At 42.8% G+C, this 25,007-nt stretch overlaps 2 protein-coding genes across 4 annotated transcripts in view; both read left to right on the top strand.

Moving 5' to 3' along the window:
• stx16 (syntaxin 16) overlaps positions 1 to 8,776 on the top strand; it is a 41,107-nt gene extending 32,331 nt beyond the window's left edge. For all 3 annotated transcript variants that reach the window (XM_068048051.1, XM_068048052.1, XM_068048053.1), the window contains exons 6-8: positions 71 to 214; positions 828 to 908; positions 2,126 to 8,776. In XM_068048051.1, the coding sequence (XP_067904152.1) occupies positions 71 to 214; positions 828 to 908; positions 2,126 to 2,230 (330 nt within the window). In that variant the 3' untranslated portion in view covers positions 2,231 to 8,776. The remainder of the gene's footprint in view (positions 1 to 70; positions 215 to 827; positions 909 to 2,125) is intronic.
• Positions 8,777 to 13,535: 4,759 nt separating this feature from the next.
• The window catches only part of npepl1 (aminopeptidase like 1), a 26,389-nt gene continuing 14,917 nt past the window's right edge, over positions 13,536 to 25,007 (top strand). The window contains exons 1-6 of the mRNA XM_068048050.1: positions 13,536 to 13,734; positions 15,543 to 15,728; positions 19,798 to 19,968; positions 21,030 to 21,119; positions 22,383 to 22,464; positions 22,691 to 22,833. Coding sequence (XP_067904151.1) covers positions 13,585 to 13,734; positions 15,543 to 15,728; positions 19,798 to 19,968; positions 21,030 to 21,119; positions 22,383 to 22,464; positions 22,691 to 22,833 — 822 coding nt within the window. The 5' untranslated portion in view covers positions 13,536 to 13,584. The remainder of the gene's footprint in view (positions 13,735 to 15,542; positions 15,729 to 19,797; positions 19,969 to 21,029; positions 21,120 to 22,382; positions 22,465 to 22,690; positions 22,834 to 25,007) is intronic.

Genomic DNA, 25,007 nt, shown 5'->3' with positions numbered 1-25,007 from the left:
TATGTGATTGTAATTTGATGAAGTGTTGAGGGTATGTGAGAAGGCCTTTTTTTTTCTGTTGCACTCACAGGGTTTTACAAACGATCAGTTGTTGTTGGTGGAAGAGAACACTCTGTTGGTGGAAGAACGAGAGAAGGAGATCCGACAAATTGTGCAGTCAATCTCAGACTTGAATGAAATCTTCAGAGAGCTGGCCAGCATGATAGTGGAACAGGTGGGGTGGTTTTGTGGAAGTGTCATACATAAAGATAAGATCCTTTCCTAGCTATGCTACCAGAAGGAAGGAGCCATGTGTATGTGCACCTGTTTAACCTCAGTACTTTTCAGTTTTTAGCTCACTCCAGCATCCTTGCTCACCTCCCACCTCAATCCCTGCCGTCTCCATAGTAAACCACATTCCTTATTTTGTACACCACTGAATCTCGATAGGGGAGAGGCAGTGAGCAGAGGTTAAGCTTCCTCCTTGAAAAAAGGGGACCTCCTCAATTGGCTTACTCTGATGTCAGGAAGCCCAATTGAACAGCAAAGAGCATCGGCAAGATACTGCTGCCAAAATCAGTTCTACAGAGAACCATTGTTCCACTCCAAGTTGCCCATCCTTTTTCTGCCCCATTCCCACTTTTTCAGCCTATCGCAGCTTGAGAGCTGGCATTCAGCTGGTCTGGTGCACAAGTCCTTGTAGCAGTGGAGCAGTTCAGCGGCACTTCCTGTTGGCCAGGATAGTATATTTGCTGCAAGAAGCTCTGATGGGGAGGGATCTCTTTAGTGTGATGTTAAGAGCTTTTCATTAACTGTGCAGCTGCCTCACTCTGCGTATTCATTTTCAGGGAACCATTTTGGATCGGATCGATTACAATGTTGAACAATCCTGTATTAAAACAGAAGAGGGCTTGCAACAGTTACAGAAGGTATTTGTCCAATGGTTGTATTCAGTTCCTGGAGTGAGTATAGTGAACCTATTGCACTAAATATGTCACACCAATTTGCTTGTATAGTTTCTGATAAGTTGTTATGGCTGGGCCACTGATTTAAGGTGACGGAATATATCTGTATTACCTAGGATTCCAGGAGTTTTACTTGTGTTTTAAGGATCGAATTCCACATTTCTATCCATAGAATTACATTGAGTATACAGCACCGAAAATGGCTATTTGGTCCAACCAATCCATGCTGTCTATTGGGCTCCACTCCACCCTTCTCCTGTTTTGCCTCATCCAACTCATATTATCGTAGCCCTCTATTCCTTTCTTCCTCTTCTGCTTACCTACCCTCTCTTAAATGCATCTATACCAGTTCTCTCAACCACCCCCTGTGGTAGGCAGTTCCGTATTTCTATCGCTCTGGATGATGTTTCTTTTGAATTTCCTGTGTAATTTTTTGGTAACTATCTTAGATTGATGGCCTCTAGTTTTTTTCTCATCCCCACAATTGGAAATGCACTCTTTATGTCTACTCTGTCAAAGCCTCTCAAACAGTCTCTAAGGCTGAACCAGTCTGTTTGCAACATTGGCGTTATTGGGAAGTTGTATAAATGCAGGTTCTTGAGTTATTTAATATTCAAAATAGAAACAGAGGATGGGAATTTTAAGACACCCCCGCCCCCCCACAAAAAAAAGGGTGGTTTCAGGGCAGGTGGCATACAAAAATGTAAACAATCTGAAACCTGCCTTTGATCCACCCACTCTGGTTTTAGTGGCGACAGGATGGCAGGTGGGCAACCAACCCACTTGCAAGAGTCGAGATGGTCATTTAAATATTATAGTGAGTCTGCATGCTGCAGAATTGGGCATCATTTTAAATTAAGCCTGGTGACTGAGTTTTCTGGACTTTGGGAAACCAGCTATGGGGAAGTGGGGACTGTTGGATCCAGGAAGTAAGTACCTTTCTACCCCAATTGGATCCAGTTTACCTGCTTTATCAACAGTTAAGAGGGGAATTTAAAAAAAATTCAAGAAGAATATCAAAAGGCACAGAGGAAGGGAATGGAATTTGAGTAGATGGCTCCATTGTGGAACTGGCACTGGCACTGGCACAGTGAATGATGGATCTTAGAATGTATAAGGTGATCTATAAATACAAGATTTTTAAAAAAGTTGTCTAATAGTTACTATTTTTAATTTTGCAGGCAGAGCAATACCAGAAGAAGAATCGAAAGATGCTGGTCATTCTGATTCTATTTGTGATAGTAGTGGTTCTCATTATCGTGCTAATAGGAGTCAAATCAAGGTGATCGGCAGGAACTCTCCTGCGGGTGTGAACCGTGAGGAAAATTCACTGGGGTTGGTGATAATTTCTGTGAAGGGGAACTAGGAAATAGGATCAGATCCCCTGAATTCCTTCACTACAGAAAATCAGGAATATATTGTGATTGCTGTGTTGTAAATTGAGTTTGGTGTGGGGGGGGGTGCGGGGGGAAGGTGTGCTCTCGTGTTGCTCTGAGCAGTATTCGGATTTGCTTCTTTCCACTTTGCTTCTTTAGCTGATGATGTGCCAGTGGTCTGTACCCAACTGATTTCCCGTTGAGAAGGAGGTTCAACTTCAGAAGGAGCATTGCCAGCGTCTCAACTAAGTGCAGTGGAGAGTGGACTAGGGCATCTCTAGTTTGCCTTGAGCACAGCCGGTTCCTCTGTGTTCCTTTCCATTCTGTGCAGTGATGTATATGTTGCAGCAATTCTGGTTTAGCTTTTTTTAATAACCAAGCTTTGTATTAATGGTTGTGTCCAATAGTGACCATCAGAAGCTAAATCATTAGGACTTGATGAGCAAACATTTCTTGGACGTGTATGTGTTGTCCAGCTTCATTGTACTTCTCTCTGCTTGGCAGTGTGTGCGCGTTTGAATGCACAGCAATCTGAGATTTATTTGGGGGGTGGTATGGGATGGGGTGGGTAGGGTGAATTCTTCAAAGCATGGCAACACAACGGTGCAGTGGGAGTCTGTGCCCATGGTTTGTCACCGCTGCCCATCGGCCAAGAGGTACCAAGCCGAGGGAAGAAAGAGAAGGTGGCAGTATGAGTGGAGAGGCAGCCCTGTCACACTGCTGGAGCCTGACTCGAGAACTTTATCAGGGACTGAGGCTGCCTGCAGTTTTGGCTGCACTTGGTGTTTGGAAAAAATAAGAATGACGTTGAAAGAATTAAAAAGGAGCAACAACTATTAACAAAAAAAAAATCATGGCTAGGCTGGAAAATATTTGCTTCACTATATTTAAAATAAAGATCAGGGTGTGGTGGAACAGCTAGCTGAGCTGAACCCTGGAAAATACAACAAAATAGGTGTTTAACTCAAGAGATCTTCATTTTAAAAACCTAGACACTTTCACTCAGACACCCAGACTCCATGTCATGGTCAGAGACCTTTCAACCTCCCTGGCCTCTTTCAGTGGGTGTGAAGATTAGACAGTTTGCAGCTCAGCTGGCTAAAACTAGACACTGAAATTTATTATGTGATCTGTCGAGTGGCTCAGAATGAGCATAAATCTGTTTGTGTATGAGTGCATGTGCGTGTAACTGATAATCCCATTGCTAATCAAGTCAGGTGAATATTGAGACTTGGTGGGGAGATTTGCTTTAATCAGGAATTTGTATCAACACTACCAATGTGTCGGAGTGTAAATCAAGTTATAAGAGTTGGTGCATAACATCTCTGCTGTTCTGCATTCTGCAGTGAGAACTCTTTTTACTGTTGTATCTCTGTGACATTAGTGTTTAACTGTTTTAACACATCAGAATCATTTGATTTTTCGTAATTTTTACTTGTAATATAAATGGAATAAGCTGTGTGGAACACTTCAGTTTTTATTCTCTTCATCTTAAGTGGGAGAACTGTTCGTACCTTGCTTGTGAAAGATGGTATGTGACCCCTCCCTGTGTGGTTCCCTAACACAGGTTTGTATGTAACAGTTTTGATTATGTTTGTAATAACCTGGAGTTCTTCATGCACGTGAGTCCCATTTCCAGGTTAACGGGAGTGAGCTGAATGTACTGCCGGTAGTGTACTTAACAGTATTGTGAAACTTTTTTATAACTGTTTGTTTTCTGAAGGGAACATATGTTTATGAAGGTGTCAGCTAATTCAGGTTGTGCTCTTGGGCACAGTAATGTCTATTTTATGCCCTCAAAATGATGTCAATTAAAAATAAATTGTTGTGGCAGTGCTTTGTAACTGTTGGGTTTTGGCTTTACATTGTTAGGTAACAGCATTCAGGAGTATAATAAGTGAAAGCAGAGTAATGGAGAAACTTTGAGATTGTGAAGGGATGCAAAGTAGAAAAAAATAAACTGTTTCCAGTGGTTGAGAGATCTGGAACCAGAAACATTGATATCCAATTAAAGGTAAGAGATTTAACACAGAACAGAGGGTTATGTAGCTGTGGAATGCACTGTTGGAGTTTGTGATTGAAGAAGAGAGCATGTCAGTTAAGAATAGGTTAGATAGGTGGTTGAAAGAAAGGAGAATAAAGGGATATGCGAACAGTAAGGGGATAAGAATACCATACACGAACACCAACACAAACTGGTTGGGCCGAACATCCTTTTTCAATGTTGTAATTTCTGTAGTTCTAAATGAAGTGTAAAGGAAATGAAAGAAAATGATGAGGTTTGGTTCTAGTACAAAGGGTTACAATAGTGAGAGGGGCAGAGACTGCAGCAAAAACAAAATACTGTAGATGCTGGATATTTGAAATAAAAACCAAATACTGGAAACACTCGGGTCAGGCAGCATATGTGGGTAGAGAGAAACAGAGTTAACATTTCAGGTCAATGTCTGATGAAAGATCATTGACCTGAAACATTAACTGTTTCTCTCTTTCCATAGACACTGCCAGGCCTGCTGAGTGTTTCCAGCATTTTCTGTTTTTTATGAAACTAAAAATCCTGGTTAAATGTTAGTGATTTGAACAATGATCTAGATTTCAGTAAATTTTCATTGCTATGATACTCTGTCCCAAGTGTCCTATTGTTTGAAATAAAGAATTCCTGCATGGGCTAGGCACAGCTGAATTAGAAACTGGCTATCTCAGTACTCTGGAAATTGTCAGACCTTATATAACTTTAATGTTCTGGAATGCTACACTGCAGTTTGATTTTTCTCTTGTAGCTCAGAGCAATAATTGTTCATGTAAAATATGACAGAGCATCATGTTCTGGGACTGCCCAGATTCACAGGGCAACATTAAGTGCCCACTGGGAGTTTGAGGTGGATCGCCCTGGACTATTATTGTTGCAGTAGTCAGCGTTACAATTGACTAGAAACTCATGTGGACCAGTCACACAAATGCTGTGGCTACTAGAGCAGGTCAGAGGCTGTGTATTCCGTGGTGAGTGGCTCACCTGACACCCTAAAGCCCCTCTCGCACCTACAAGGCTCATGTTAGGAGTGTGATGGAATATTCTCCACTTGCCAGGATGAGTGCAGCTCCAGTGACACTGAAAGCTTGACTGCATCCAGGACAAAACTACCTGCTTGATCGGCACCCCATCCACCACCTTAAACATTCACTCCCTCCACTGCACAGTGGCAGCAGTGTGTACTATCTACAGAATGCACTGCAGCAACTTGCTTTGACAGAAACTTCCAAACCTGCGATGTCTGCCACCTGGAAGGACAAGAACAGCAGGTGCATGGGAAACTCCACCATCCTGACTTGAACATATATTGCCATTCTTTCATCATTGCTGGGTCAAAGACCTGAACCTCCATCAGAGTTGTGGGAATACCTTCACCACACAGACTGCAGCAATTCAAGAAGAAGGCCTGCCACCACTTTCTCGAGGGCAGCTAGGAATGGGCAATAAATGCTGGCCTTACCAGCGACACCCATATCCCAAAAACTATTTTTTTAAAAAGTTAAAGCCCAAGTGTGTTGGGCAGTAACTGATGGAACTATACAGTCAATCTTGCACCTTATTTGAATGCTGAAGTCAGATTGCCTGAAAAGGTTTCCCAACAGTTTAATGAAAATAGTTGGATTCAGTAGAATCTCCTGAATGGTGGGGGTGGGAAAGAGCAATTATTCATGGAATGGTTTTGATGAGCCCAATGCTATCTCTTGCTTCAGACTTTATGTTCTTGTGTCTGATGTGATGCATTGCAAAGTGGCAAAAAGAAAGAAGTGGCACCCATGAAAGGTAGAGGTAAGGAGTGGTTCCCTGACTGTGCTAGTATAATATTGATTACCTAAAAGTGTTTAGACAATAGGTGAATTTGATGCTTGTTCCAATAAGCTGTACAACTGACAAATAGTATCCAAGGGCTCCATAGAATTGCACAGGACATACAGCACAGAAATAGGCCACTTAGCCCAACAAGTCCATCCTGGTGTTTATGCTGCACTAGAGCCTTCTCCCATCCTTCCTCATCCAACTTTATCATATACTGATCTAACCTCCCCTTTTAATGCATCTATATTATTTGCCTCAACCATCCCTTGTGGTAGTGAGTTCTACATTCTCACCACTCTCTGGGTAAAGAAATTTCTTCTGAACTCCCTATTGGATTTCTTCGTGACTATCTTATTGATGGCTTCTAGTTTGGCTATTCCCCACAAGTGGAAACACTCAGTGTCTACTCTATCAACATTTTTGATAATTTTAAAGACCTATTCGGGTCACCCCTCAGCCTTCTCTTTTCAAGAGGAGACCCAAGCTGTTCATCCTTTGCTGATCGTCTTTCACTAGTGAGGCATTTCCTTAACTCTAGTCAACCCATCTTAACTTAATTATAGCAACTCTTAATTGTTGCTTTAAAAGAACATTGTGTTTTTGACACATGTTTTAATGAGCAGATGTGCTTTACGACTGTGTGCATCTCACAGTCGGCAGCATCTGCTGCACGTTGCATTCCATGGATACTATTCTGACACTATACCCGCAGCCTAATTTGCATCCCGTACTCGGAGCCAGAAGGCCAATCTAAACTTAGAGTTGCAAAAATTCCATAAAAAATGAATTTTTCTGTTTGGAATGGACACCCAGTGAAAGTGGTTAGCTCTTTGTAGCTCAGCTCCTACAAAAGGAGCTCATTGGTTACCTGAACAGGAATAGGGCTGAAGGCTGTGGGGATAAATGTAGACTGAAATGAATAGACACCCCATAGAAAAAGGTGCTTCCTGCAATGCGTCAGACCATGGAAATGTGTTGGAAGGAAATCTCTCTTGAGGATGTATTACAGAACTTAAGGTTAGATCGATATTCTAGTGTTTTGCTCAATGGCTCAGGGAGACGTTTTATTGAAACTTTCCTTAAGATTATATGGTAAAATGAAAGATGGGATTGCAGGTGCTGTGTGGGCAGATTGACAGGCTAAATGATTGTTTGTTTCTTGTTTCATGTTTGTGTGTGAGAGTGTGTGTGTGTCCGTTTGTGATCCTTGCCCTGTAGGCTTATTTTTTTTTGTTCAATAGGTAAATTTCCCAATCCTGCGAGCACGACTTGGGCTGCATTCCTAACAGGTGAATTTACTTGATATAAATGACTTCATGCAACTAATGGTAGGCAGTAGATTTTGTAGCAGAATGAATATCGAGTGGATCTGCACATGTATATATCCAGACAGCAGAATGTCACCACTGCTTTTCCACAGGTGTGTACAGACCTGTGTACAAGTAAGCAGGAAGGAAATAAAACCATTTGACTGATTAGTTGGACCTACTTTAGTCACAGAGTTATTTTGAAACCCCATAATTGGTGCAGATTTTCATCTGTCTTTGCTGCACTGCGTTGCGTGCGATTCTTAGCTTCAGCTGCAAACGTAAAAATACCTGATAAAGGGAAAACAGGTCGCACAGTCCATACAGTCTTACTAAAGGAGCTGGTTGCTCCTCTGAGATGCCCTTTGAACTGTCGGTGCCAATTGCTCTTCCAACACGCACCAGTTTTCTAAGTCTGTTCTCCAGCTGTTAGCTGATGTACACCAGTGAGAACAGTGATGGCTCTTCCATATTGCACCCCTACAGCACTGCTCACAGGCTCAGTATCTGCAGCTCTTGATGCAGCCCCGAGTGACAAGAAGGTTGGAGATTTTATTTTGGTGCGGAAACTCTTTTTTTTTCATCTTAAAAACGTGACTTGACTGAACAGATTGTATTTAAATATATTGTAAAGTATGAATTCATTCCTTTGTGGGTCACAATGTAGCATCTGTGTGATGATTAACCCATCCAGCATTACTGCTGTTTCAAACAGGTTGTAAAGACAGCTTAATCTGTTCTTGTATATGGGCTGTGCAGTAGGAAAATGATTGCAGGCTCAGTCTCTGTACTGTAATTGTTGTGTGTGGAAGGTAGGTTGAAATGAGTCTGACGTCTGAGAATTTTAACGGGTTAGGTTTATTTGGTGACACTCGGGTACAGGTGTAAGATCGTACACCAGACTGTGTACAGTTATGCACCGGTTAACCATGTATAGCTTGTGCATAGCTCACTATTTCTGTACACATGCAGTACACATTGGGTAAGAAGGGAGTCTTCCATCTGTAGCTGATGCTGTGCCCTTAGCACAGACTGCTGGAAAACAAAGTTGTATTTCCCATCATGATAGAATAAACTTTTATGTAACCTCTCTGTAGAAGGCAGTTGTATTAAAAATGGTCTTATCTCATGGACAGGTGGAATAAATTGCCTGGTGCCCCTTGTTATACAGTGCGGACTGCACATAATCTCTATTTATATTTGTACAGTCTGGGGACCTGATTTCAAATTAAAATTCATGTTTGTGTATACTTTTGCTCATTTTTTTGTGTAAGCTACAAATAACAATAAAAAGTAATTTTAAAAGCTTGAGCTATTGTATTTTTTTAAGTAACAAATGCTGCACATTGAGTGTACACATGGATCTCCTGGACTGGTTTCAGTCGCCTGAAGGGGGCAGAAAGGAATTTTCCAGGTATTTTCCCCTTACGGTCCTTTTTTTTTCTTTTTTGTCTCTTTTAGATTACATGGCTGCTGGGGATTATGAAGGCTGTAGTCATGATGCTGTGGCCATTATGAATAGGGGTTGCTGGACCAGCTGGTATTTTCCTGGCCGTTTTTGGTTTGGAGATGAGATAGAGAACCTGATCTAGCCCTATTAGAAACTTGTTTCCTGTTGGGTAATCGTAGCAGTGGCATCAGTGGCTTTGTTGGTATGTTTTTCCATGTCAGTGAGTATGCTTAAAAATGTTGAGCTTGAGAGTCAGACCCCAGCATTAAAGAAGTCTGTTTGCTGTAGTGCATTAACAGCTCTCGACCTTTAAAATAGAACCGTAGTTATCAAATGTTTGCTTTAAAATCATGTGTGTGGGGGTCTAATGTTCTTTTTCATTCCTGTGTCTCGTTTGAATCCAGCCAACACTCTGTAGGCTCTAAGGGTAATTGTGTTGGACAATCTGAATCAAGTTCCCAGTGCCCACAGGTTCAAGGTGTCAGACTGCCTGTAATTTGGCACAAATTATCAACCTCACTCCTGGGTTTCCAGGCTAACTGGTATTAGCGATAGCAACGCCACCTGAGGTTGAAGTGGATGTATTGTGAAAGTAATGTGAGAAAGTTTTAACTAATGTCGAAAATATGCCCCAGGAAAGAACTTGCATTTATATAGCACCTTTCCCAAAGTGCTTCACAGTCAGTAAAATACTTCTCAAGTGCAGTCATTGTTAGGCAGGCAAACACAGCAGTGAAATCGCATGCAGCATAGTCCCATAAACAGCAATGAGATGAATGACAAGGTAATCCTTTGGCGATGCTAGTTGAGGGATAACTGTTTCCCAGGTCAGTGCAAGAACTTCCTGAATTTCTAATAATGCCGGGGTATCTTTTACATCCACCTGAGAGGGCAGATGAGCTTTGATTTAATGCCGCATCTGAAAAACAGCACCTTCTAACCTCAAGTACTACACCGATGCATCGAACTAATTTATGGCTTCACATCTTTGGTGCGGCCTTGAAACTATTACCTTCTGACTTGGCGGGTGTGCTGCCATGCAACCAATCCAATCAATTTATTTCATGTTCCCAAGTACTTGTATGTCTCAAGTTGCTGATAGTAACAAATCTTGATATTCCAATTTAGGATTTATCCATCAATGAAGCAACGGCACTAAGAACAGCTCTTTCCAAATGTCCAGCTCATGAAATATAAATGGAACAAACTCTGAGGGAGAAACAAATATGGGCTTTGAAGGTCTGATTAGCAGAGCGACAGAACCATAGATTGGACACTTGCTTTCGTAGAGTTGCAGTTGTTCTGACACATGATCCAGTTTTAGATCATGGTAAAAATTAGGTTGGGTGGTCAATGTCTGGGCTTATCTGCAGCTAAAACATCAGATAATCTGGCCAATTTCTCATAGGACTCCTTTCCCCTAATGTGAATAAGCTGCAGACTCAGAAAAAAACTTGGGCTGTAGCACATTTGACTGGGGATCAAAAAATTCTGTGAGGAAGCCACTCTTAAAGGATTAAAGCTTGCTATAATGTGAGTTGTGATGGAGACGCAAATGTGGATCAATTGATTACAACAGCATGTGAGCAACACAGCTTCCTGTCCCGCTGAAGAGTTAGTGGCCCTACCTAAGAACATAAGAAATAGCAGGAGTAGACCATACGGCCCATCGAGCCTGCTTCGCCATTCAATACGATGTTTGATCTTCGGCTTCAACTCCACTATCCCACCCACTCCCCATATTCCTTGATTCCATGAGACGCCAAAATCTACCTCAGCCTTAAATATATTGAATGATGGAGCATCCACAACCCTCTGGATAGAGAATTTCAAAGATTCACAGCCCTTTGAGTGAAGAAATTTCTCCTGATCTCAATCTGAAATGATCGTTCCCTTATCCTGAAACTGTGCTCCCCATATTCTAGATCCCCCTGCCAGCGCTTCAGAATCTTGCATATTTCAATGAGATCACCTCTCTTCTAAATTCCAGAGAGTATGGACCCAATTTACTCAGCCTCTTATCATAGGACAACCCTCTCATTCCAGAGACCAATCTAGTGAACCTTCGCTGTACTGCCTCCAAGGCAAGTATATCCTTTCTTAAATATAGACACCAAAACTGCACACAGTACTCCAGGTGTGGTCTCCACCAAAGCCTTGTACAATTGTAGAAAGACTTCTTTATTCTTGTACTCCAATCGCCTTGCAATAAAGGCCAACGTGTCATTTGCCTTCCTAATTGCTTTCTGTACCTGCATTGTAACTTTGTGTTCCTTGTATGAGTACACGCAAGTCCCTCTGAACGTTAACATTTATAAGTTTCATACCTTTTAAAAAATATTCTTTTCTATTCTTATGACCAAAGTGAATAACCTCACACTTCCCCACATAACTTGCCTTGTTGCCCACCCACTTAACCTGTCTATCTCTTTGCAGCATCTTTGTATCCTCACAGCTTGCATTTCCACCTACCTTTGTCTCATTAGCAAACTTGGATACATTACTCTTCATCTATGTCATTCATATAGATTGCAAATAGCTGCAGGATGTACCAAAGCAGGTTGGTCCTATTTTGAGCTGAGGGTCACACTCCAGGAGAAGACCACCCTCCAGTAAAAGAACAGATGCAGCAAGCATTGAAGTAGGTCACTGACCACCTCCATGCTGTCACATGGATCCTCATGCCTGGCTTCAAATTTTTAAAAAGTTGCTGGTATCAGAAGGAAGGCGAAATAATTTGTGCCAGAATGGAATTGCTGCTTTCTGGATAAATGGTCATTGATGTGTATTCTCTCATTCTCTGGCCAAATACCACCTGGACATTATTTTACAAATCCTCTCTGCATACAGACCATAGGGTTGATATGGCTACCATCTGTGATACTGTATGCTTGAAAGGAATCTGGTGCCTGTTTTCCCTCAAGAAAGTGATGGTGCCCTTTGTAAATACAGTGTCTGCTGTTGCTTGATGCAGACTGCCTGGGGTGACTTGGAAGGACATAGTGGCACAAATGCTTCATGCTGTTGTGAAGCAGAGGGTGGTAAAGACGGACTTCCTTTGACGTTACCATTACCAGGTATATGTGGAAGGGATCAGCCACGATCTCATTGAATGGTGGAGCAGGCTCGAAGGAGTAGGCCATTCAGCCCTGCTCTTATTCCTTGTGTTTTTGTGGGTCCCAGTATAGTGCACAACTACAGATAGAAGGTTTGAGCAGAGTTACCAATCCTCCAGGATTGACCTGGAGTCTCCAGGAATTGAAGATAAATCTCCAGGACACTGCTGCTAGCAACCTAGGAGAAGAACCATTGGAGCATTTAATGAATTTTGTTTCATCATTTTCTTCAAACACTTTTGTTTATTATAAAATTATGATAGCTGGTGGAATGGGAAGAGACTGTTTGATTGACTGTCAAGAATCATCCAGTCAGGTAACGAAGGGTCTGTACACTTTCCAATTTGTGGGGGAAGGTGGCGCACTGGGTGAATAATGATGGGAGCATGGGGCCATGAAGTCTGGAGGTCATGTGATGAAATCTCCCGGAATATGTCCTTGCGTGTGGTGCACGTGCATTTGGTGGGCCCTTATGACTTCTTTCTCAATGTTTGGAATGGCCAGGCTAACTCTTCTACAATGTGATTTAAATAGACGCCGCAACCAGCAAAAAAAAAATGCAAGAGTGAGAGATCCCAACAAAAACACCTACAGTACAGGGGGAAATGCAGCAATGTTTAATAGAAAATGTAACGAATATTTTTTGATGACCATGAAATCTGCTTGAACACACCAGATTCATTCAATTAGTGAGCAGCAGCCTGTTCAAAGAGTCAGAAATCCAGATGAGGGTCTACATTTAAATAAATATGCAATTAAAAGAGGTACTAGGCCAGTGGATGCAGCAGGCTTACCATCATATGCAAGTTCTCTAAGTCACACATCATCCTGACTTGGAACTATATTGCTGTTTCTTCACTGTCGATGGGTCAAAATCCTGGAACTCCCTTCTTAACAGCACTGTGGGTGTACTTACTGCACCACGTGGACTGCAGTGGTTCAAAAAGGCAGCTCACCACCACCTTCTCAAGGGATATTAGGGATGGCCAATAAATGCTGGACTTGCCAGCGATGCTCACGTCCCAAGAATGAATTAAAAAAAGGTCACTGCATAGTCCTATCTGAATCTTGCTTGCTGCCTTTGAGACTTTATCCCTCAATGTAAAACATAGTAATGTGCTTCATCCTCTACGCTTACATTTCCACTTTGAATAAATCCTCCTTAATCTTACTGACAGTGCTCTTATGAAATTCATGGTAATGATTTAGTTTTGTGTCCAGTTTGCTCAGATATAATCCCAGAAATTGCAAGGACCACACAGAATCTTCAGGATTTATTATAATCCTGTAGTTTTAATAGAAATTCATCAGTGCTAAAACTGTGCATCTTTCTAAATCCAATTAGTTTCAGAAGGTGTGATATTCATGTTCTAAATGGCCTGACTGTGGTTCCAAATAGTCTCCCACAGACCATCTTTTTGCATCATCCTGAGGGTGGTCCTGCGTAACTCTGCTTCCGGATGCGGAACCTTGGAGCGCGGCGACTGGGAGCTGGGGGAGGAAGTGAGAGGCGAGCACCGAGGGGGCGGAGTCTGGCGGTAGTTAAGATGGCGGGCGTGGAGCTGCGATTCGGTGCATGTTCCGGCGACTCGGAGCCCCCCAGCCGACCGCTGCTGATCGTGGGGCAGCTGCCCAACCTGCAGAAGCTGCGCTGGGAGGAGATCAGCAGCAAACTGCTGCCCCAGGTGACGGAGGAGGTGAGAGCCGGGGACAGGGAGCAGAGCTCGGGCTGTAGCACTTGGACTTTGTCCTCAGAGGCGGTGCGGGCCAGTTACTGTCTTAGACCCGAATCCCGTCTCTCCTAGGAAGCCCCTGGCAGTACTGGCATATTTCTGGGGAAAAGTTTGTATTTTGGAGTACAGGGAATGTTCCCAGATCCCCCACCCTTCCTCTTCCCCCCCCCCCCCTTCCTCTTCCCCCCCCCCCCCCCCCTTCCTCTTCCCCCCCCCCCCCCCTTCCTCTTCCCCCCCAATCCCTTGGACATTTCTCTGTAATTGCAGCTTCCTTTAAAAGTTCTTCACACTGATGGCCCATGGCCTGATGCTGCTCCCATATCTGCAGTCCAGCAATGCCCTGATCTTTGTCCCATTCTCACTCGCTATTCAAGACCTGGTCGTGGCCCAGCTCTGTAGAGATCTGGTAAAGATCTCTGACCCGAGGGCCATTCCTGCCCCCCCCCCCCCCCCCCAAGCTTTCGAGGCTGTTTCATTACCATTTTGCTCACACCCCTCTCATAAAACACGAAGAGTCAAAGTCAATTTGTACAGCTAAGCAAAGTGAAGGTTGCAGAGGTAGGCTGAAAGGTTATGCAGGGCCTAAGTGTGAGTTTCCTGTCTTAATATGTTCCACCTAGCTGCTGATGTTCACAGTTCAAGTGACAAAGTACAAACATTTGACACACCCATCATTACGCTTATGCAATCCTAATGACAAGACTGTACATAGGAATTATTAGACACAAAAAGACCAAAGTCCGCCTAATTTGCCTTCTGCCATCCTGGCAGTTGTATGATACAATGATAGTGGAGTTGATGTCTAATTATCACAATCAGTCTCTATCAAATAACTTTCCCCTCACGTCCGGGTTTATTGTGAGAAACCCCAAAGGTGGAGAACTTTGTGTACCATAGGTCCATAGTCACTTGTTCCTCCTAAGCATGCTACTCTTTGCCACATCTTACTCATATACTGTATCCTGAAATATTTTCTGAAAGAAATCTATGTAATAATCTTTGAGTGAATCAATGTTATCTGCTTCCATTGTCTCCCAAAAGAGCCAGTTCCATAGATCGACCACTCATTCACTGAAATATTGTTTCCGTAGTTTAGATTTGAATTTACCTGTGCCGTCTGGTTCTACTGTTCTGGGCTAGATGAAACAGCTTGTCATGGTCTGCATAATATTCTCCCTTAAGAATCCTAAAGACAGCAATCATATCACCCCTCAACCTTCTCTTTTCCAGCTAAACATGCCCAATTTATACAATTGCTGCACATAATCCATTCTTTCCATCCTTTCCATCTTTCTGGTTGCCTGCACAAAAGTTGAAACAAGTGACACTTAAAAGTTATGGACTTTCATAATCTCAGACTCAGCAACTTCATGTGTTTCTGGGACGTTAGTGATGATCTTTCTGGAGGTTGAATCCATCAGGTTTGACTCATTTCAGCCGCTGTGCAGGTCAGCATCCTGTAATACTGGCTCAGTGACAACCCTTTTGCCCCCTCATGGATGTAATAGATAACATGGCACTATTTGAAAAAGAGCAGGAGAGTTATCCCCATGTCCAGGGCAATATTTATCCCTCAACCATTATCATTCAAACACATTATCTGGTCATTATCACATTGCTGTTAGTGGAAGTTTGCTGTGTGGAAATTGGCTTTTGTGTACCCAGTATTACAACAGCAACTACACTCCTAAAATACTTATTGGCTTTGAAGTGCTTTGTATGCGGTGATGAAAGGCACAGCATAAATTCAAGTTTTTCTTTCCCTTCGGCAGGCTTGGCAGACGGCACTGGGCACTCTCAACCCCAACCCCACAGACAACTGTCCCCTGTATTTGACGTATGCCACAGTAGCTGCCCTGCCCTCTCGGGTTAGTCGACACAATAGCCCGTCGGCAGCGCCATTCCTTACCCGCCTGGTTCGAAGCTGTCTGCCTGGAGGAGCCAATCGCTGCATTGTGGTAAGTACTGCTCTCTGAACACAATGCACAGTGATGGTGAAAGGGGATGTTTGAACAGAAATGTCATGGAGAAAAAGTGTCTCCTGAAATATTTATTCATATATCTACATATCATGTGTTTGGCTTATGCATGTTAGTTTAAAGTTACAGAGCTGTTTTTAGATGAGCCAATAATTTCCTGCTGTTTTTTTTCCTGTCCTTGCTAACCCAGCCTGTCCCTTTAAGACCATTGCTGTCAAGTTAGGGTAATTGTAACTGATTGTGAACTTTTGAAATCACCTACAGGAATTTGTAACTGATAGTAAGTTTTGAGCTCCATGTCAATGACTGTATTTCTTTAAAAAAAATATAGTTTTTTTTTATCAGTGACCATAGTGTAATGTCGAGTATGATATGCATGCTGGTCGCAAAACTTTTTACAGTTATCAAAAGTGAGTGAATCCTCTGAGCCCTTGTTCTTTGTGTGCATCTGCTAATTCTGTCTCTCTCTCACTGCAGTATCCATGTGTTCTTTTCCTCTGGGTTTCTCTGTCCCCGTCATGACCGCTGATCTTTCCTCTAGATTTCAGTGCGCATCCAGCTGATTTCTCTCCATCAGACCTATTTATTTTGGCTGATCTGAACATTCGTCTTGGAACCATTGATGACTGTTTCCTACTTTCGTGTTTCTTCACTAATATCTCTCTGTGCCCTGATCTATCTCTATCTTTCTCTCTCTTTTCCCCCCCCCCTTTTAATTTCTTTATTTGTTCCCAATATCTGTTTCTTGCGCACTCTTGCCTTTATGCTCTCCCTTGTTTGTGCTCTCGTTCTCTGCATGTCTTTTTATTTCTCACTCTCGTTCTTCCTCTTCCACTTGCTCTTTGGTTTACTGTCATGTTTGTTTCACTGTTACACGGCCCCTCCCTCACTCGTGTGCACTTGACAGGCGTAGATAAGTTAGACATGAAAAAATTGTTCCCATTAACTAATGGTACAAGGATTAGGGGACACAGAATGAAGGTTTTGGGCAAGAGACGCGAAAATATGAGGAAGAACTTTTTTACACAACAGGTGGTAATGACCTGGAACACTCTGCCGACAAGGGTGGTGGAAGCAGAGATAATCAATGACTTCAACAGGAAGTTGGATGGTCACTTGAGGAAAATAGACTTAGTGGGCTACGAGGATCGAGTGGGGGAGTGGGACTAACTGGATAGCTCTGTGGAAAGCCGACACAGACTCGATGGGCCGAATGGCCTCCTTCTGTGCCGTGAATTACTCTATGCTGTCTCTTGTGCTTCTCTCTCTCTTGCCCAAACCTTCAGTAACTTGCCTGGACAGTGAGTGCTGATATGGCAGGTGTGGTATCATATCTACATCTGATCCTGTTTTCAGTTGCTGCTTCATGTTCTGTTCTAATTTGACTGATCTCACCCAGCATGCATTTGGGGTATTGCACTAGGCCTCAACCCCCAGGGGTTAGAGGGAACAAATGAGCCCTGATTAGTGTTCCTGATCATTATCCAATAATTTATAGAAAAGAGTTTGTCTGTGATGCTGCACATGGCTGAATATACAAGGTCATATATGATGAATGGCCACTTGAGTAAGGTACCAGAAGACTGCTAGTGCTGATGGAACTATATCCCAGAAAGAGTTGGGGCTTTCAGGAGCTGGAGAAGTTTGGGAATTTTAAAAGAAAAATACTTTGTTTCAAGTCTCGTATTAAACTAATCAAAGAGCCTTGTGTTTTAAATTAATAAATGTTGTGGGAAAATCTATGTGATGTGACTTCAGTGATCTTGGAGAGGAACGTGAGAAGTTAGCTTTTGTCCCTGGTTTGTTACTGGAAACAAGAAGCTAAGAGTTTGCTTCCCGCCGCAGGCCTGCCTGAAGTTGCATCGGTGAGAAGGCTGCTGCTTCAATCCTATGGGCACTATTGGAAGAAAAGCAGGAGGATCTCCCTGATGTCCTCACCAACATTCCTTCCTCACCCAGCACCACCAAAAGCAGATTACTTTGGGGTATTTTAGAGATCTGATGGGTGTAATTTAAATGTGAATCATTTTGAAAATCGTGCAATTGCAGTTCACAGATGCCAAGTATATTTTCTTGCTGAATGTTATGCTTGCGAAGCTGGAAGTTTTTTTTTTTTACTGGGTTGCTTGGTTTTCCTTCTTAGTACAAGCACTCCCAGCTGAGGTACAACATGGCTTAAGCACAGAGTAAAGGCTCCTCTAATTTGTTTCCCCTCCCCTCAGAAAGAGGAACCTTGCTGCACCAGTATTGCATTTCCATATCCCATGCAAACAGTCTGTATATGTTTTCTGGGGTGAGTCTGGTAGTTTGTGTTTCTTTTAGAACATAAATAGAAGCAGGTGTAGGCCATTCGGCCCCTCGAGCCTGCTCTGCCATTAAATAAGGTCGTGGCTGATCTGATTGTGGCTTCACTTCCACTTTCTTGCCTACACTCCTCACCTCCCCCCATAACCCTTAACTTCCTTATTGATCAAAAATCTGTCTAACTCAGCCTTGAATATATTCAATGACCCAGCCTCCACTGCTCTCTGGGGAAGAGAATTGCAAAGACTTACAACCCTCTGAGAGAAGACTTGCCCCGTGTCTCTTTTCCCACAGGGGTCTGTTTGAAGACTCAACGCTCTTGCATCAGCTCAGCATGGGTTAGATTTTCACCTAGACTGCAGTGCTGAGTAGACCAGTCCTATATTCCCAATAAGGAGTATGGGTTGGAGAATCAGTGCTACTATGTTATAGTCCTATCTCTGCTGGGATTGCAGGATCAATGAATCTACCCTTGTGTGTTAATCCACTTACACCAGCGCATTCCATCAATAGCAGTCACGCTGACGTGATTGTTCAATACCAAGCTGCTAAGAGTTGTAGAACCTGTTCAATACCAAGCTGCTAAGAGTTGTAGAACCTAATAGGAAGCTAACTAGTGGTGAATACCATCACCGGTCATTCCTGATCCACAGACATCCTCCAGAGTTTCCCCTTTGTTCACAGAACCTGTCTGTAGCCTCTTGGAAACCTTCAACTTGTGCAGTCTGGTGGAGTGGATACCAGATAGTGACTCTCATCTCTAGTCTCCATTGCAGAGAGCTCCTTTGCTGCACGTACAATCCTGACTGCTATCCCAGTGCAGAACTGAGGGAGTGCTGCATTGTTGATGGTGTTGTCTTTCAGATGAGACGTTAAACTGAGTCTCCGTCCACCCTGTCAGGTGGATGTAAAAGATGGTGCTATTTTGGAGAAGAGCAGGGGAGTTTCTGGTGTTCTGGCCAATATTTATCCCTCAATCATCACTACCAAAAATAGATGAACTGGTCATTCATCTTCATGCTATTTGGGAGCTTGCCGTGTGCAAAGTGGCTGCTGTGTTTCCTCCATTACAACAGTAAGTACACTTCAACAATGCTTCATTGGCTATAAAGCATGTTGGGACATCCTGAGGGCATGAAAGGTACGATAAATAAATTCAAGTTCTTTCTTTACAGCGGTCATACATTTCAGTTCTGCCAGAAATTTCCTTTTATTTTTCAGTAGTTCTTTTTGTGCCAGTTAGGAACTCTTCCGGTGGAGTACAGCAGATCGTGTTGCTATTTCCAGAACTTATTTGAAGTCTTTAAGGTGTAGGCAGGTATTGTATCAGTGTTTCAGATGGTGCCGTTTAGCCAGTGCCTGTTCGCTCCTGGACCACTGTATTTCAATAACACTGTAGAGGGGAAGGAAAGATTAAGTTGAGCGTTCTTCTTTATCTTGATGTTTCTGGGTGAATGGCCTTGTCAAAGGGATGGGCTATGGGCTTATTCCCAAGACTTCCGCACAGTCCATTCCAGAGGAAGGCGAGAGGTCAGTGAATGTTGACTTGAGCAGTGTTCACTGCTCCAGCTTGACTCTACAATTTAGAATGGAATGGTCTGAGCAGAATTTGGTTGCTTGCACATGGAGCCTTGAATGATATGTGCTGTGGAGAGGGATGGGGGCAGACTAACTATAGAACAAGCAAGGCAATAAAATTAACTGACGGGACTTTGTGTTGACACAGTTTCTTCCTCTCTTTAAGATGGTATGTGAGCGCTCTGATGTTTTTGCTTCTGGTTGTGCGATTGCAAGAGCATTCCCGCTCTTTTCCCGCCGATCCACTGCCTCCAGACGCACAGACAAACGCATAGTCACAGTGGAGTTCCTGCTGGTTGGACAGAACAATGGCCCGATTGAAGAAGCAACACTCGAGGTAATTGACCAGAAAACCTCCGTGCTAAACTTAGTGCTGTGAATGTGAAGGTTTTCAAATAGTATTAACAGTTCGCCAGTTAATTACATAGAAATTGCAACAACAAAATAATCTAAAAGGAAAAAAATGCGGATGCTGGAAATTTGAAATATAAACAGAAAATGCTGGAAATACTTAGGCCAGGCAGCATCTGTGGAGAGAGAAACAGAAACCAAAGCAATCTGTTTAGCCCAACTGGTGTTGCTGTTCATCCTCAGCCTGAGCAGTATTCTTAATCCTGTGCAGCCATATCCCTTTATTCCCCTTTCCTTCAGCCACCTAATCTATTCTTAAATGTTGATAAGTTAACAGCTTCAGTCACTAATTCTGTGTTAGCTATGGCTCATTCGGGAGCACTGTCATTTCATATGGATCTGGAACCTGTATTTTATATTACCACATGATCTAGAAGCTGCCAGTTATGTTGTCCCATGCTCTAGAATCTGTACTTCAAGTTGTTTCATAGGTTTAGACCCTACAGTTTTGCTTCTCACATCAGTTTTATCAAATAACCAAATATTTGTTGACAGCTGCCTGGTTTTGATTGCTGTTACCAGTGAATATTTTCTCTCCTTTTTGTAATAATAGGGAAGAAGTACCTCATACTCCCATTTCTGATTGTAGTGACTTTAGTATTCCCAGTTACATAGAATTTACAGCACAGCAATCCATTCAGCCCTACTGGTTTGTGTTGGCGTTTATCCTGCACACAAGCAGTAGCTGTGACGCAGTAGTTGTGATCCCATGTCCCTAGTAGTATCTGTTAAGTGAAACCCTGGTACTTGGGTATCTTTGAGAGCCATCTCCCAGGCACACCCATAGTCGATGTCAGTATGCATCTTGGTGAGGTGAAGGGAGATCCTGAAACGCTGAGACTCCACACTATTGAAATAATCCTGGATGTTTCCCAGGGGTGAGCGTATAGGCCAACGGGCGCAGGATGCTACTTTGCGAATGTCAAGGTTGCTGCTTTGGAAGAATGTCAAAGTTTCTGCCTTACGCACATCATCTCTTCTTCACAGTGTCTAGCGAGTGCTGCTGATGGAATTCGCCTGGCAGCTCGAATCGTGGACACGCCCTGCAATGAAATGAACACCGATACTTTTCTCGAAGTGAGTGGCCAAGGTTTAATTCTGGTGCACAGTCTCAATTGGTTTTCCAAGTTGCGGTTGAAGAACCACAGCTGGACTCAAAGACCCAGTGGACATCAGACAATGGGGTATTAAGGGTTATGGTATCAAGGTGGGTAGATGATAACATACAGATCTAATTGAATGGTAGAACAGGCTCGAGGGGTTGAAAAGCTTTCTCCTGTTGGGCGGAAGGCATTAAATTTGGTAATTAAAAGTCAAACAGCAGAAGCGTGCTGTGTAGGTCTGTGTGAGCAGAGCTGTTTTACGCTCAGCACAGTTTTTGTTAATTGGTGAAACCTGTGCCTACCACTACGGTATAGTGTACAGTGGTGTTCTCTCAAAGTAGGTATTAGTTTCAAAGGGTTAATTCTGTGACATTGCAACATGGGATAGTCCAGATAAGGGGAGTAAAGGTTGTGTGATGTGTAAAGTGTTGATCCCTTGTTCATTGTTCCCTGATATTCCAACAGTATATGGTGCAGTCCTTGCGGTCTGCTTGGCCATTAGAATTAGTGGAATTTTATGAAAAGTCTCTGCTCTGAATTTTCATCTGATGGAAAATGCTCAGATCGTGAATCTAAGTGCTAATGGCTGAAGGAACTGCATGGTGCAGTGATGAGCACAGCTGGGACACTGTGAACACAGGTAGGAGTCTGGGTGGTATAGAGGATGCACACTATACAGACTACTCTTCCCAGCTGTATTCACCCACTGTACCACCCAGTCTCCCAGCTGTACTCGCCCACTGTATCACCTCGTCTCCCATCTGTACTAACCCACTGTACCACCTAGCCTCCCAGCTTTATTCACCCACTATCCTCTCCCAGTTTACACCCTTCTCCTGCTGGATTGCTTTTCCATCGATCAGTTGGCCATTCTTTGTGTGAGTCCAGACATTGTGTATTGACAACGTATTTGATAATGGGCGATACGGCAGCAGAATTCAACTCTATTTTCACTTGATAGCCATGTGCACACAGACTCCCTCACTTTTGAGAAGTAGTCTACTGAATAATGATCAGAAATAGGAATCCTGCCTAATTTTTCTTTCTAGTTCAGTGTGCCAAGACTCTAATGCTGTCCTTTCTGAGATCAGCTAACTCCGCACAGACCCGGGTTGAATCTTGGACCTCCTGGTCTGCATGACTCAATACCATGTCAAGCAATGCAGTTGCCAACAAGGCCATCAACAGAGCTTGTTACTGGGATTTTATTCACTCCAATGGATATTTCATTTTACAGGAAATAAAAATAGTTGGGAATGCACTGGGAATTGTTCCCACTATTATCCGGGGCGAGGAGCTGAAGGAACAAGGATTTGGAGGTAGGTTTGTATTTCCTCATGTCTGTAGTGTATGTCTGTAATGAGCTGTGAACACTAATACAGGGTGCAGTGTTTTACAACATGTGCAGCCGCTAACTCGGGAGGAACAGAACAGCCGAACACAGTGAGTGGGGTTTAATTTTCAGTGAACATCACGTCATGCTCTATTACAGTAGACCATTGGCTGGTTACCTGGATCTTACTGCTTATGTTTGATCATTTCTAGGTATATATGGTGTCGGGAAGGCAGCAATATATCCGCCTGCACTTGCAGTTCTCAGTTACTTACCAGAGGGTGCTACACAGACCATCGCCTGGGTTGGAAAAGGCATTGTATATGATACAGGAGGCCTGAGCATTAAAGGGAAGGTAAGAACCTCAGTGTGATGTGTTCTGGGACTATGTCTAGACATCAAGACACAGGGGCTTACATTTTTCTTTGTGGAATCTAGTAGAATTGCAAACCCCATAGTGGAAACAGTTTCTAGTGGACATATTTACATTAATAGACTAAAGGAAGACTGGGGCTTACTTGAAAGGTAAGTTCTGTGTAGGGAGATAAAACAGTCTTCTCTCTCTCAGCTATAAAAGATCTGAGGAGAATTGAGTTTGGACAGTTTCCACTGGGCACTCGTCTCTATGCACAGTGTCCCAGTTCAGCATTATTTGACAGTCTCAGTCTGCGAGGAATGAGGGAGCCAGTGTTGGAAATTTTAAACTTTTATTTATCAGTTTCTGAAAATTCTAATTTCTTTTCCAAGAACTAATCAAAAATCATTTACTTGAAGGTCTGTGGAGATCTCTTACAGACATTTCCCCATATTATTCTTCTCTTATCCCAATAGTGCCGGACCCTGCATTCCATCCCTTAATTCTCTCTCCATAATTCTGTCAAACCATAGGATCCTCCTCCCCACCAAGACATTGGAACCTACTTCCACAGACTAAATTTCAGGACTATTTCCTCAATGCCTGCCCAAGAATCCCCTTCCCAAGCTGCTAAATCCCACAGGTGTGTTCAGAATCAGCATACCTTGGGAAGCTTCTTGAATTCATTTTCTAGCTTATTTTCAAATCATTTGAGGAAACAAATTGAAGTAGTATTGTAGCCCGAGCAACATTGTAATTCAGCTTTTGGACTGAGAATTTTAAAGAATAAACACTCAATATATTTGAATTCTCAAGTGTAAAGAATATGAATGTAATCCCTTTAGCACTGTCTCACGAGTAAAACATTAAACAATTGATAATGTAAAACTTTACCTGGGAGCAGCTCTAAAAATTCATTCTCCAATTTATTCTGAACTCATTAAGAAAAGGAAGCTCAGAAATCCTGATGCAGCATTGGGGAAATGCATGCTTCAGGTAGTACACAGAATTTATTGCTACATACTGGGAATTTCTGCACACGCTAGGACTTTGGGATTTGGGAAGTGCAGGCATTGTTTTCATTGGGCATTTTTTCAATTGCCAGACTCCTCATTCTGGGGAAAAATAGTAACCTCAAGCTTTCCAAAGATTGAGGTGACTGAGTAAAAATATTAATGAATGTATTTAAAACCAAAAGAAACACAATTTTGTAAGTAAACATACTCATGTAATTATGAAAGATGATTTTTAAAATTATCTTATGATGTTAGCCTTAACTTGAACCAAAGATGTTTTCAGTTTTTGGGGGGAGAAAAATGACAGCCGAATCTTTCCGGGGAAACTGTTGGATGACAGAATTGGTCAATATTCCTGGTAGTTTCCTGTCACTTCTCATAGTTACAAAGCTCTGATTTGTTGGTGTTTTAGGATTATGAAATTTGAGATGTTGGAAGTAGAGGAAGTAATTACAGTTTAGCTGTCCCCTCGAGGTCAAATTAACACTGATGTAAGTTGGAAAGTTGTTCTGTTGGCCTGCCAGGCCAGGTGTCCTGACAGGAAGGGACCTGCTAGGAATCAGTACTTCCCACTCTTAACTTTTGAGATACACAATTAACACCCAGCCCACTGCTGATTATCATTTCTCATATACATGTTTATTGCTCAGTATCAACAGGCTAGCTGGTACTTCCATGCTGAGATTCACATCCAGGAGCAGTAGAAATGAATCTGTTCCAGCCCTCAGAGCCAGTGTGGTAAATCTCCATCAGTTGTTTCTTCAGAGCAAGGATCTCCTGTTGAGAGGAGCTCCATTAACAGCCATTGCTTACAACAGCCTGAGTCAGATTCGCTAATAATTGACTGGTTTTCTAGTTTTCTGCATTGGGTGCTGCTTTTCCCATCTCCCATATAATCTCCAGTAAATCAGCATGTGTAAAAGGGCCCAAAGGCACGTACAGACTTGAAATTTGTGCACTGTATTCCTTCTGAATACACAATGTACGTCAACCTCCAGCACTAATTCTGGGTTTTAAAAATATCTAGCAATATTTGTAAATTGCCATTCACATAATTTCCAAGGTGAAGTAATGCAGCTGTCTCCTTTCCTCATAGCCACCTAATTCTTCCCTTTTCCTGCTGCCTTGCTGCATGTTACAGCTGTAGACGCAGGCCGG

Source organism: Heterodontus francisci, chromosome 16, assembly GCF_036365525.1.
Source record: "Heterodontus francisci isolate sHetFra1 chromosome 16, sHetFra1.hap1, whole genome shotgun sequence".
NCBI classification, from domain to species: domain Eukaryota; kingdom Metazoa; phylum Chordata; class Chondrichthyes; order Heterodontiformes; family Heterodontidae; genus Heterodontus; species Heterodontus francisci.
This window is presented reverse-complemented; position numbering and strand designations above follow the sequence as displayed.